Below are 15,327 nucleotides of genomic sequence, written 5' to 3'. Positions count from 1 at the left end.
AGAATTTCTTTTCGTTCCATGTCATTTTTTGTAAGTGACAAAGTTGGGAGAATGGCGGCGAATGGTCGCTTTATACATGTAGATGATACAGTCAAGCGGCTGCCAGTGTGGCTGCACTGTGTTCCCATGTGTAAAAGTCCAGTTTCCAACCTTGCCGAACTAATCTGGAATTATGGAGTTATACTTTGGCTGGACTAACGACTCGATGCATAGTCCCATCAAAATCGCGTAACGACATCGACATCCGGTTCGTAAACTATACCGTGCAGATTTCGATCGATTGCAGAATTTGCAAAGCATGTGTATCGCAAACTCGGCGGCAACAGATATTTTCCAAATCCTTTCGTGTTTTTAATCCAAGAGCTCACGTGACTGGTGCACTTTACGAAGTAAGACCCGTTTTATCACAACATAGATTTGATTATCGATCAGATCGTCTTGACTGGGCGCAGCCATTTCGTGGAATCTGATTGTTCAGTAGGAGGGACATAGAAAGGACATCCGTACCAGGAAATATTACCTACTACTACACCCCCCCCCCCCCCTCTCCCCTAATCCCATGGCGAAAACGTTACTCATTTACCCCATATTACTTACACGTATATGTTGTCAATACTTCACGGCCTGTTTAATATACACAACGTTCCTCTATCACGTATATATATGGCGTGTGTATACATGGCCGTGGAGTATATTCACTATGGTATATGGATGTATATATATATTTGTGCGATATTTAGGCCAGTAGATTTCCTTGATCATAGAGCAATATTTACGTACCACCCAAAACTCAATGTGACGAATGGTATCGCAGTATGTGCGTGAGTTAGTTTGTGCGTTCGTGCGTGCGGGCGTGCGGGCGTGCGGGTGTTTGTAACAAAGACAAAACCATGTATAGTTTTAAACACGAGGAAATTGAAGTGACCCCAAAAAGTAACAATAAATAAAAATGGACTTTACACCGAAGTGGACGTTAATCACTTCCGACGCAACCACTGCTCGGGAGTGAGCCCTTACAATTTGTGTAATATTAGCACAGATACCATCCATTCTCCGAATACAGCTTGGGAACAGTATGAAGGTAGGTTTTTATCGCAACCAAAGGCCATTATATATATATATTAAATTAATTTTTTTTTTATATAATATAGTTTGAGGGGTGGAGGAGTTGGGCGGGCGTCTGTCCTCGAGAACACCCAAGGATCATACATAAGGTACATTAAGTAATTCCACAGGCTGCAAAACATAAAGTATATACTGCTGTTCTTGACGATTGTGCATGTGAACACTGGGAAGTATATTTTGGTAGGTATTAATGCAGCGACTTATGTACCTAACGTCAACTTGGTCTTGATATTTAGGTTGATAAATAGAGAAATGTATGAGGTTGGTGCAAATAGCTGCTATATTCTGGTCGAAAGAGCAGTACGACAGGTGGCTTGCACACTCGTCAGTCATGCAGGCAGAACGTGAGGAGAGACATGTTTACGTGTTATCTCGCCATATCCCCCATGGAGCTGTGGGTTGTCAAATATGACGTAACATTATAGTCCCTGGGTGGTCTCGGGGCAGAGATACGGGCATTTGTCAACTGTAGGTATGTCAGTACTCCGTGGTATACTGATCGTGTTATAATGTATGTATATATAGACGTCGACTGATTCGCATCGTTTGGGCTTTGGATCATTGCCACCTGCACATACAGATTCCAGTGATAAATACAACTTCCGTCTTCACAACATCAACATAATATTTTCCTAACAAAGATGGCACATATTGCACCTATTATATAGTTTTATTAGTGTACAAAACTAATCATGACAAAAAATGTACAATGTATGTATGCATGTTCGTATAACTTAACAGCTGTTGTACATTGTATTATATTATATTATCATTGAATAATGAAGGTGCGGCTGGTGCATTAAAATCGTTGTAAAATTGACGGGATCTTTTATAATATTGCACTCGTGAACATGTGGTATTATTGATCTTTCTGTAACTAAAGACTGCTCAATTGTTTTATTTCTTTATTTTGTAAAATGCTGTCAACATCAATTAATACAAATTATTTCATAACCCTCCAAATATAGTCGCATTATAGACACAGTATGAAAATCCTATTCTCAAATACACAAGAATAATGTCCGGTACATAATCATTTGTGATATTTTCAATGAAGTTATTTATAAAAAATGACAATCAACCACATACTGTATGGAATCACAGAAATCCTTACTAAAGTTAAAAAAGAAACTGAATGCAGCAGTGGTAAAATCCTTCCATATATATACAAACAATAAACAAGCTTTGTATAGGCGACCTAAATATAATTTGTTTTTCCTTTGGATATACAAAATATACAAAATTGTACATTTTGGATATATTGGAATTTTCCCTTGTGTAATATCAAACAATTATCTAGCGTTGACGGCCAAATACCTCAAATATGTTTTACGGTTTAGAACAAAGGTACAAAGGATGTTGACTTGCCAAGCAGTTTGCGGCAACATCCCAGGACACAACATGTTAGCTGTGTACACGTGAAGATCTCACTGTTAACCTCATGCTTTGTTGTACTCAGAAACATTCCAGCTGAATGACAAGGTATGGAAATAATCGAATCTGGACCAGACAGTCCAGTGACTGACTGACATCATGAGCTTCGATCTACGCGACTGGGATACGATGGCATGCATCAACCGCCCATCCCGTTAGCCGCCTCTAACGACAAGCAGCGTTGCCTCTTACAACACTGAAGACCAATTCTAACCCGGATCTTCACGGGTTTCAAAAGGGGCTGTTAACGGGGAAATGTTCAATAATTCTGGCTTCTGTAAATCAATATAGTTTGTCCATGCATTGATTGCTCTGACATGGGCAAAATTAGTGTCAACACTGGTATATTGTGGTATATCCGTACGTTAACCAGTTAACGTCGTACCGGCATCGTCTCAGCCATAAAGCGACGAGACGAGATGAGGAATGAAATGCATCCCTGCTACCAATACACCAAAGGAATCCGTCACACGTGTTAACATAACATAGCTGCTCAAACACGGGTCACAGGCCACTGGCAACTACAGCCAGCCAAGCCCACTGGGGAACACGGCGACCTACATCACCTCAGCCTCTAGCAGAGCCCTCAGTACACTTAAGAATTTGTTGACAACATCGCACTAAATTTCAAAACAAGCAAATAGTTGCTAAAACACACATTTAAAACCTATGCAACTATTTATAATATCACTGCATAACATATAGTCTGTTTATTTTTTTCATTGTAACTTTTCTTTAGTAATAAGTAAGCCATAGCTGAGATTAAGTGTGAAGTTGGGGCAAAGACGACTCGGAATAGAATAATACAAAGTGTAGCAATTGGATGTGCAAAGTTGTCTCCCCTTAGGTACACCAGGATAAGGTGACCGTTAGTACTAATAATGGTATTCCTCCTTGCTCACGCACTGTGATAATACTGACAAAATTTAAAAGCGGCGTTAAACCCAAGTCATTCAAATCCAAAACTCCAATATTTGAAACTTAGTACTTTGATTTTCCGACTCTATTAAGTAAATTTCAGTTATTATAGTTTTTCAGCCTGAAAGTTGTAATACACCTACATGCGTGTTTGCGAACGCATGTAACATCGCTCGAATACTTGTTCATAATTGTATGGAAACTGTGATTTGTATATTTGTTTGTCTTATTGTATACGACAACTTATGATTATCAAATGTAAGTTTTGAGAGGTGGTGGATGCGACCTAGACAACGGTCACGAAGTTTGAAAATGGAATATTGGCATCAGATATGCAAATATGGCGTATAGAAATGTCCTAATGATATGGGCGTGGTGAGAGCAACGTGCAAGCATCTAGATATACTACTCCACTTTAAATAGAGATATATTTTATCTCCGTGATGCACAAAACTGATCCTCATAATATGTCAAGCTTATATTTAAATATACTGACATCTCATTATCCCTATCAAAAGTTAGGTACTACATTCTATATCATATACAATGAGGGGGCACGGGTGGCCCACTTGTCTAAGGCGCCTCGATTCGCTGTGCAGTCTCGTCCCATGGGTACGCCAGAAACCTTTGATTGTGGGTTCCAATCCCGGTTCGCCCCGATTATGTTTCTAGGTTTGTCAGCACCATACCCGTGCTCGTGGGTTTCACCGAAGTGGTAAACGTCTGAGACCTGCATCACTTCGGGCTTTCCTCCAACATTATGCTGACTCGCCGTGATATAACTGGAATACTGTTAAAAGCGGCGTTAAACCCAACTCACTCCCTCATATACAATGGCGAACTAAACATTATAAGGAAAAGGTATACTGCATGTGCTGTGATTAATATCGCAGGAAATGGGTGTCACACTATTCAACTTCTTTGTTATTGGAATGGATATTACTGCTGGGATGGGGGCGGTCGGGTAGCCTAGTGGTTAAAGCGTTCGCTCGTCACGCCGATAACCCGGGTTCGATTACCGACATGGGTACAATGTGTGAAGCCCATTTCTGGTGTCCCCCGCCGTGATATTGCTGGAATATTGCTAAAAGCGGCGTAAAACCATACTCACTCACTCACTACTGCTGGGATGGTATACAATACATACTCACTTTCTCCGTGCCGACCTCTGACCTGTTATCTCCAGGAGATGGCGATAAGCATGCATGAATTCAAAGTTTTATCCTGCTCGCTTTTATTTGAAACTTTTTCCTCGTTTGATTTTATATCCTCAACAGGAACTCATTGATACACACCTGTCTTCATGAGGTAGGTAGGTGGTCGCCATTATACTATTTCGGTGTTGTAACATAGCTTTAGAGCTACAAGTCATTACCGTGCCATTGATTGTACCGTGTGGCGGACGGGATTGAGGGCGACTGAAGTTGAATATACCATAAGAACAATTGGTATTTAAAGGGTGAAACTCGATCGCTAGTATGTTTCGAAACTTAAACTACAACCATGCAGGTTGGGAACGCAGGGTCGCACATCGCCACCCATGGCCTGGCTCTGCAGCGACATCAACGTGAACAGAGGTACAAAACTGACAATCTCTTTCAGATACCTTAGTTGCACAACATATAGACGACCTATAGAAGGCATGTTTTGTAGAACAATGCTAGGTTCATGTTGAATCTTGGAAGTATTCCTTTCATGTTCAGATTCTACAGTGTTGGAGAATGTGGAGTATAACTTTCACTGTGTAGTATTTTTTAGCTTGTTTATTGCCACCTTAATAGGAAATAACGCGGGTTTCCTAGCCACCATCTCTTAATAGGAAACAACAGGGGGCTCTAGCCATCATCCCTTAATAGGAAACAACGCGAGGCTCCAGATATCATTCCTTAATAGGAAACAACGCGGGGTTCCCTAGCCATCACCCCTTAATAGGAAACAACGCGAGGCTCCAGACACCATTCCTTAATAGGAAACAACGCGGGGCTCCCTAGCCATCACCCCTTAATAGGAAACAACGCGAGGCTCCAGACATCATTCCTTAATAGGAAACAACGCGAGGCTCCAGACTTCATTCCTTAATAGGACACAACGCGAGGCTCCAGACATCATTCCTTAATAGGAAACAACGCGGGGCTCTAACCATCTCCCCTTAATAGGAAATAACACGGGGCTCCCTAACCGTCACCCATTTTGTATGAAGGATTGTACGGGGAAACATATATACGCAGTCGTTTGTAATCTTTATAACTACCTGCCACTGACACAACACCGGGAATATTCGACAGGACATCAGCAATTAATAACTCGGTTATGAATGTGAGTGATTGTAGTCAGCATTATTCCATCATGATAGGACCGCCTCCGTGGTCTAGTGGTAGAGCGTCCGCCCGGAGAGCGGAAGGTCCGGGGTTCGATCCCCGGCCGCGTCATACCATGCAACAGACGTTAAAAGATGGCACTTGTTGTTACCCTGTCTGGCGCTCGGCATTAAGGGGTTAAAGCGAGGACTGGTCGGCTCGGAGTCAGTATACTGTGTCTGAGTGGGGTATTCATGTTAAACTGCGGCAGTGGGCTAGCACTATAAATCGGCATCAGTCCGGACTAGTACAAGCAGCCACACAAACACACACACGTGCATGCACGTCGCTATATAAGTGCAATAATCTTGGACGCGACGTTAAACCCAATTTCACCTCACATCACCATCATGATAGAACTCCACGATTCCCCGTTAGATACGTATGTTTCAAAACATATCTAAATCTAACGAATTGTGTCAGGACACTCGATGCGATAAACCTTTTATAGGCAGGCAACTGTATATACGATATGCGTGCGTGCGTGTGTATGTGATGATGTGATGATGAACGCTGCATGTAGTCAGTAATAGTATCAGCTATATGACGGCGGCGTGTAGAGAATGGAATCTGGACCTGAAATTGATATTATGAGGAACGAACCAAGCCAACGGGGTACAGTGCAGCGTGACAACGAAGTCACCGAGCCCGACCACCCCATCCACCAGGTCGTCTCTCACGACAAGCACGATAACGTTACACGACTACTCGGTGATTGGTCATTTGTAATCATAATCACTCTACAAGACGGCTTCGCTGCCACTGCGCCAATTATGATAAATGCGCACAGTGTACGCATATCCGCATATTGTTGAGAGCAGATCAGGCATAACGGTGAACAGGGTGTTCGTTTTCAAAACCAGAGAGAACATATTCATGACAAAGGCAAAACTGTGTGCCTTTAAGAAGTAAACTATGAAATTACTATTGGAAATTGTTATCATATATAACTGTACTATCATTTCGATCTTTTGCATGTAATAATAGTACAGTTAGATCTATATGATAACAATTTTGTCGTTTTCAATAGTAATTTCATAGTTTACTTCCTAAAGAATATAATTATAGGCAAAAGTGTATTTTTTTCATCATGACAGAAGTCCAAAACTTGCAAGTGTGCGATTGCAAAACGGCTAGTTGTCAGCAATTTCAACAAGTCTGAATTTTTTCATTTCAATTTGGCCTTTTTTTAAAGTTTTCTGCAACGTTGTTAAAAAATAGGTAATTTCTGTAAGCTTTCAAATGGACCCTAATATCCTACCTCGGCATTTATATTACCCACACAAAAGGCACATGAACTAATTATCTGATGATGGGTTAGTTAACAACAGTAACACAAATAAATAACACGTCATGGTTCAGTAACCTTTATAAGATGAGGACGCTCGAGGACGACTCATTGTATTTAAATCTATATGGCCTACTCAAGAACAACGCTTTTTCAGACTCCATCTCACATTTTGGTGACACTCTAATATTCAATTCCGATATATTATTTTCACAATTAAGTTCTATAATGTCAGTCAGATGTATATTGCAGATGCTCCACTTACAGCACTAATTATCCGCATCTCTTTACCCAGTCTTTTAAAACGTGAAAAATCAACCATAACGTACTTGTGAGGGCACTTGTTCCTAGCAGCCGTCGTCATGACAACGCAACAACAACTCACTCACTCAGGTCAAAGTTCATCAGCAGTTTTCGTTGTATTGTAGGATTTCAAGACTGATGTTGACTTGATTCAGGTAGTATTTGAACATATTGAACATGGCTCCTTTTATTGAAAATATCTGGTGTTCGTTATACCCACTATATTCATTTTTAGTTCACTTACGAAACAAACCCACACAGCTCTGCTTTGTCCGCCATAATGTTTTTATCCTGAGAGAGACAAGCACTTCACACGCCAGATGTGAAATGGCAGTCCTGGTTCTTAACGACACGGGTATTTATGTGATCTTATATGTTCATATCAACTATTTTAATATTCGCCACGTTAATACAGAGACTACAACATTTTTTATTGAAGTTAACATCATATCACGGTAACCCGAAGCCTGTGTTTAGAGTTTGATGTCATCAGCAACGGTATATTCACCGGCCCGCGACTAACTGTACAGTCCAATGCCGATCGTAAATAAATGTAGACCACAATTTCATATACTTTCATTATTAGTTTTGTTGATATTCAAAACATATTTATAAAGCTTATATAAAGACACCATGATTAGCGTTTGTATTTCGCGGATAGCTAGAGTAGGCCTATAGATCTAGGCCTAGTTACAGTTATCATAGGAAGGTATGCAAGTTGTGGGACATATCCTATCATAGGATTCATTGTGTAGCCTATTATCATCTGTGTGGTATTTACTGGTTGGGGCTACAGGGCGCCCTGAAAGAAGGCTTGAAAAGCCAGCCAATGGAAAACAAGAGGTGATAGAGATTTTGGATGAGGAGATCTGGCTGTTGTCTGTGTCATAGTTTATTGATTGCATGCGATTATAGAATCTGTTCGCCACCCAGGAGTATCGGAAAGACTCCTGCCCGTATCCCCTCTCCCAAAGTTGTATATGTATGCATTGCCGCACAGTCCTTTTAATTCTTTATATTTTTTAGGGGGGATAAATGCGGAGGTCTCACCATAGTATTATAAAAACAATATTTATCTCAAGAAAAAAAAATTCATATTGGAAAATACATATTTACACATGCCTCTTTGATCATTATGGTTAGTGACCCGTCAAGATCCGGGTAAGAATAGGTCTTCAGCAACCCATACTTGCCATAAGAGGTGACTATGCTTGTCGCAAGAGGCTAATAATGGGATCGAGTGGTCAGGCTCGCTGACTAGGTTGATGCATGTCATCGATCCCAATTGCATGGATTGATGCTTATGATATCAATCACTGGATTGTCTGGTCCAGACTCGATTATTTACAGACCGCGGCATATAGCTGGAATACAACAAACAAACAAACAAACAAACACTACTGAAGTTGATGAGGCTTTTTCTTTACTCAAAAATATGAAAGTCAGAAGGAATGTGTGCATAGTCAGAAAGACATGCAAACATTAGCAACTTGTCATTACTTTGAGAGGCATTGAGAATTTTGAATACAAAGTAAGAATAAGATATATGGTCATTGGATGAACATCTTCTTTATTATAATTAGGTAACACCATTATCAAGCAAGTGACGTACAGAGTATGGTTGACAAGCATATCTGCAGGTAGGAGATAGTGTTTATACAGATGAGGCAACCTGCAGTGTAACCGTGAAGTGTTATTGTTATTGTCATCAAGCAATATAACAATATATCATGTGACTTACCATGTGTCTGAGTAGCCCTGTGGGTACCTGGGTCCTTCTCAGGACCAACCCCACCCGAGGACCCAAGTTACCCGACTCAGCCCTAATGGATAGGTACCACCCCCCCCAACCAACTCTATGTTTAGCCTATTGATCCTTGAACAATAATAGTGGCAAATATGATATTCTGTAGCAGCTCCACAGATGGACGTGATGTAGCAGGAATATTGCTGCCACCAGTGTTGCCACCAACTATTGGTCCATTAACTTAACATATATATGATAAATAAAATTATGTCAGACAATTTATGTTATTGCCTTTATTTTATCACAGAGAACTTCATATTAAACAACAAATGAAATTACTGTGTCATTTCAGAGCTTCTGATAAGCTGTGTATTTGCGTAAAATACCCCCTAAAAATATTCAAAACCCAATTTCTTTCAATTAACTTGCATACAGAAACGATGCATTAAATGAAAAACTCAAATGTATAAAAACAGCTATCTGGAGTTATCTGGAGCTGTGCATTTTTATTCCCCCGTTTTGAAAAACGAGTGGATAAAGCGATCATCATGTCTGTTTTTTGTTTCCTAAACTGTTGAATATTTCTTGTTGCTGTACAGATGAGTCTAGTGGTGATAATTTGGGATTTTTCTTCTTCTTTTTTTCTTCTTTTTTTTCATGACAACAAGTTGGACATGTAGATCTAATTGTAAATCTTAACCTCTGCGTATGAAACATTGTCCCGCATACAGTTCACAAATACCATTGAATTTGTAAATCATCATGTCTGATGATGTTTTATTGCAAATTTAATGTTTTCATTGACCAAATTTGCAAACCTATTGCCGCCATGACCCATAACCATAACCATGATATTGGAAAAAAAATAAAATTATAAAAAAAAAATAACCATGATAACACACGAGATGCGCAGTAAAGCAGTGCACATGAAAAGGGAATTAACTGCACATTATATTGGATCGCATTGTTTTTAAGTATTGTGGCATTTCACTTTTGGGGTTGTGTGTTCGAGACGCCGAATATTTAAGGATTTTTTTTTTAAGTGGAAATAAAAACAAAACATGCGGCGGACTTTGTGATGGTGCAGCCCACATGAAGCCCATTTCAGGTGTCTCTCACTGTGATAGGGGCGGTCGGGTAGCCTAGTGGTTAAAGCGCTCGCTCGTCACGCCGAAGACCCGGGTTCGAATCCTGACATGGGTACAATGTGCGAAGCCCATTTCTGGTGTCCCCCGCCGTGATATTGCTGGAATATTGCTAAAAGCGGCGTAAAACCAAAACTCACTCACTCACTCTCGCTGTGATATTGCTGGAATACTGCTAAAAGCGGCGTAAAACAATACTCACTCACTCACTGAGTCCAAGAGGAATCAGAAAAGCAATAGTTTACAATTCCCCTATAATTTCATCTATTTTAATGTTTTCTTTGCTCTCAGCTTTGAGGTAATGAGCTTGTACAAGTGAGATCCAACATGGCCGCAGCACGAGTGGCTCCTAGCGACTCCATAAGGATGGAGCCGACAGGGAGCCTGCATAGCCTCAAGTTCAATGATCAGGCCACGAATGCAAATGAAGTGGGCGCAGGAAATTTGTCCCAGGTAAGACAACAGTAGTGCATAACAGGTAATTAGTTCCTGCAAATGTACCCTTCGTATGACTAGAAATTGGGATTTGGTAAGGTACATCTTCCCGAGGCAAGGGAGTTAACTGACGACAAAAGTCCAGTTTCCACCCTTGCCAAACTAGGCTGGTATTATGGAGTTACAGTTTGCCTGGACTAACGAGTCTATGCATAGTCCAATTGAAATAGCGCAAAAAAATTAAAATCCGGTTTGTGTTTGATGCAGGATGATATGGATCCTAATACTCGATGGATCATGAAGAACATCAAACGCCGAGAATGCAGGCGATATGTTGAAAAGCCGGCCAAGAAAGATGCAAGCAAAGAGTAAGTAGCAGCTTGGCTTTCACAGTGTTGTGTGTCTTCTCAGTGAGCAGAACAGCTCAGGCCTTTTTGTCAATATGCATGCAGATAATTTTATGATGAAAAGTTCCTCATCTGCAGTAGTCATACATACTTACATGTTGCTGTGTAAAAGGGACTAGTTTACATTCAGCATACATACTAAGTTTCTGTATTATTCAATCAGGCATCCATCACGATCAACATGCTGAATTAGATGTCCATGTATCCACCATGATCCACACACTGAATTATCTGAGCCTGCATTCCATGTATCCACCATGATCCACACACTGTCCATTATCCGTGCAGGCATCCGTCTTGGTCTGAATTACATGTCCATGTATCCACCATGATCCACACACTGAATTATCTGAACATGCATTCCATGTGATCCACCATGATCCACACACTGAATTATCTGAGCATGCATTCCATGTGATCCACCATGATCCACCATGATCCACACACTGAATTATCTGAGCATGCATTCCGTGTGATCCACCATGATCCACACACTGAATTATCTGAGCATGCATTCTGTGTGATCCACCATGATCCACACACTGGATTATCTGAGCATGCATTCAATATGATCCACCATGATCCACACACTGGATTATCTGAGCATGCATTCCATGTGATCCACCATGATCCACACACTGAATTATCTGAGCATGCATTCCATGTGATCCACCATGATCCATACACTGAATTATCTAAGCCTGCATCCCATATGATCCACCATGATCCACACACTGGATTATCTGAGCCTGCATTCCATATGATCCACCATGATCCACACACTGGATTATCTGAGCCTGCATCCCATATGATCCACCATGATCCATACACTGAATTATCTAAGCCTGCATCCCATATGATCCACCATGATCCACACACTGGATTATCTGAGCATGCATTCCATATGATCCACCATGATCCACACACTGGATTATCTGAGCATGCATTCCATGTGATCCACCATGATCCACACACTGGATTATCTGAGCCTGCATCCCATATGATCCACCATGATCCACACACTGGGTTATCTGAGCATGCATTCCATATGATCCCCCATGATCCACACACTGGATTATCTGAGCCTGCATTCCATATGATCCACCATGATCCACACACTGGATTATCTGAGCCTGCATTCCATATTATCCACCATGATCAAACACTGAATTATCTGAGCATGCATTCCATGTGATCCACCTTGATCCACACACTGGTTTTCTGAGCCTGCATTCCATGTGATCCACCATGATCACACACTGAATTATCTGAGCATGCATTCCATGTGATCCACCATGATCCACACACTGGATTATCCATGCAAGCATCCCACTTGGTCTGCCGTGATCATCGTGATCAGTTGGTAGTTTGGTCAGTTGAGCACAGTACTGCTGATTGTGGTCTGTGTCGTTGATGTTAAACTGTCTACTAATTAGGGCTGGTACGAGTCCAATTTTACTGCCCGGGTACCCACCCCACTATTACCCGACCCTACCCGGGTACCCACTATAGGCCTCAAGACATAGGTACAGTATGTCCGATTGGGACATGTATTAAACAATCTGGTCATGCATACACTGCATACACTGAAGTTGACTTAAGTTATATCTTCATTCAACCATATGAAAAGTCAGAAGGAATGGGTGCATACTATTCGTCATTAAACAAAATATCACGTGACTAATGACAGGTCAGGGTAGTCCTGTGGGTACCCGGGTCCTGCTCAGTACTCACACAACCGGGGTACCCGAGTTACCCGTGCCAGCCCTACTACTAACACCGATGTCAACAGCACCACCTTTGTAAGACCTGCATCACTTGGGGTTTTCCTCCCACATCAAGCTGACACACCCTGATATAACTAGAATACTGTTCAAAGCGGCCAACTCACATACTTCCTTTTTCTTTTTTCTTTTTGTCGCAACTATGAACACTATAAACAGTGGATATTTTCTTCATATAAAGTCCTTGTGTTGTGTTTGCACATTCACCAGATGAACATGTGTCATATTCTCATTTAAGGGACCAATCAGCAATAAGGTAATATTCATGTAGTACAGATTATCTGTTATTTCAATTCTTTCAACAACTGAAGCCATGTCGCAACTTCCTCTCCTTGCATGTCTGTTGTGGTTTCAGGGCAGAGTATGTCCCTGTAACCCATGTGTGTCTCAGATGGGAGGATGTTGTTGTGATGCAAACCTGGCTGTCAATGTGCTCGTCACCTGATGGTTCTGTCCCCAGTGGCTTACCTTCCCCAAACCTTAAATCCTTGTCATGCTTGTATTGCTGGAGACATATCTCGCTGTAGCTTCAGAAAGCATTCCCTCACCGATGTTGCATTACGGAAATGTCTGTTGCTTGAAGCATGTCATTGTCATTTGCATCAACACAATGTCTAACTCCGAATAACATCCCCGAATGCATGTGTAGCATGTTATACAGCTTTCAGCACTCTAACAATAAGATTTTCTGTAAACTCGTGAAGATAAATTAGATTTCTAACAAGCTTATGTTTCTTGTAGAATGTTTATTTTGATGTCTTGAGCTAGAGGCGTCAAGAACAAGTTACTGTAGAGATTGACGAATGTCAGCAACTCACACATTAAGCTCACAGTCTGGTGGGTAGAATGTTGAACAATTGTTGTGTGATGAAATGAGAATCATAGTTTATGAGATAAAACAACAGTACCCTCTGGTTCACCTGAACCCAATGTTTTTTTCAGCTGCCAATCTCATTAATATCAGCTCTTAGTTCTCGTTACCGCTAAACAAAGATCTGAGGACATCCCTCTTGGGGTCACGTCCGAACGACTTTTCATCCGACCAATCAGAGCGTCGCTTACCAGATCAGAATATGATTTCTAAACACAGGGTATTCCAAACAATAGTTACAAGCTTAATGACTGAATCCATACAATGTAGACCATCTATTAGCCATTCAAGAATGTTCTTTTGTTCAGGTTTCAAATTTTTAATCGAGAAATTGTCAAAACATGTTTCGAAGCCTTGTCGCCAATTGGAAATTAGTGCCGTAAAGCACGAGAAAGATGCCTTCTGATTGGCTAATGTCGACTTCTTGACAGTCATTCCATTGGTTGGTCAAAGTTCGTGCAAGGTCGGTTTGACGTGACCTGTAATGGGGTGTAGCGGTAGCGAGAACTAAGATCAGATTTTAATGAGATTGGTCAGCTGCATCTGTTCTCAAGGGTTTTCCCTGAAGTAGTGAATGGCTATGACACACTTTAGTTTGGACTTTCCTTCTATGGGTCCGAAGTTTTGATACGAAAATGTACTGAAAATAATTACCCTCACCTTATGCTTGTCATATTGTTGGATCACCCTCCCCATGTCTTTGTACATATTTTTCATGATCCTCATCAAATATGTGTAATATGTTTTATGACCCTCCCCCAGAGACTCGTATTGTCTGGTGACCCTCCCCAGATTCCCCCTGAACCACACCCACCCTTATAATTAAAGACCCATCCCTAAGCTGACTAAGGGATATATATATACAGGAAGTTCATAACGAACATGTTTATAAGAAACTGACGGATATGTCAAACTGTGTTTTTCATTCCGGGCCATTTACTGTATATATGCCATAAACATGCTGCGGCTATTACAAACTAAACTTAGTGGTCCCTGTGAGTTCGTTATAACTGTAGTTTACTGTGTATGTATGATAGATTCCCTTGCTGATGATTCACTTGACTGATCCATGTCAGTTGTATGAAAACAGACAATATAGTTCCCAGTTGATAACAACCTTATAAGTTATATAACAGAGAGGACAAATAATGTTTGTGTCGAGAGACAGATCCTCATCAAGAATTATGATGGTCAGTTAATTTTTCTTTGAAAGGGGGGGCACGGGTGGCCCAGTCGTCTGAGGCTGTGCAGAGTTGCGTCCCTTGGGCATGCCAGAAACCTATGATTGTGGGTTCCAAACCCGGTTCGCCCCGATTATGTTTCTAGGTTTGTCAGCACCATACCCGTGCTCGTGGGTTTCACAGAAGTGGTAAACATCTGAGACCTGCATCACTTCGGGCTTTCCTCCCACATTAAGCTGACATGCCGTGATATAACTGGAATATTGTTAAAAGTGGCGTTAAACCCAACTCACTCACACTCACTCTTTGAAAGGTGCTCCAAGTTCCGTTAG

At 41.1% G+C, this 15,327-nt stretch overlaps 1 protein-coding gene across 9 annotated transcripts in view; it reads left to right on the top strand.

The window, feature by feature from the left end:
- Nucleotides 1-987: 987 nt before the first annotated feature.
- LOC124122562 (transient receptor potential cation channel subfamily M member-like 2) overlaps nt 988-15,327 on the top strand; it is a 79,905-nt gene continuing 65,565 nt past the window's right edge. For 3 of the 9 annotated variants that reach the window (XM_048380541.1, XM_048380534.1, XM_048380535.1), the window contains exons 1-5: nt 7,700-7,780; nt 9,009-9,065; nt 10,609-10,770; nt 11,020-11,120; nt 13,182-13,199. In XM_048380541.1, the coding sequence (XP_048236498.1) occupies nt 10,645-10,770; nt 11,020-11,120; nt 13,182-13,199 (245 nt within the window). In that variant the 5' untranslated portion in view covers nt 7,700-7,780; nt 9,009-9,065; nt 10,609-10,644. Of the gene's footprint in view, nt 1,082-4,641; nt 4,786-7,550; nt 7,581-7,682; nt 7,781-9,008; nt 9,066-10,608; nt 10,771-11,019; nt 11,121-13,181; nt 13,200-15,327 lie in introns of those variants that run through there. The other 6 variants (XM_048380542.1, XM_048380540.1, XM_048380538.1 and 3 more) reach the window with 5 other exon arrangements.

Source organism: Haliotis rufescens, unplaced genomic scaffold (genome assembly GCF_023055435.1).
Source record: "Haliotis rufescens isolate VD_foot unplaced genomic scaffold, xgHalRufe1.0.p SCAF_31, whole genome shotgun sequence".
NCBI lineage: Eukaryota > Metazoa > Mollusca > Gastropoda > Lepetellida > Haliotidae > Haliotis > Haliotis rufescens.
This window is presented reverse-complemented; position numbering and strand designations above follow the sequence as displayed.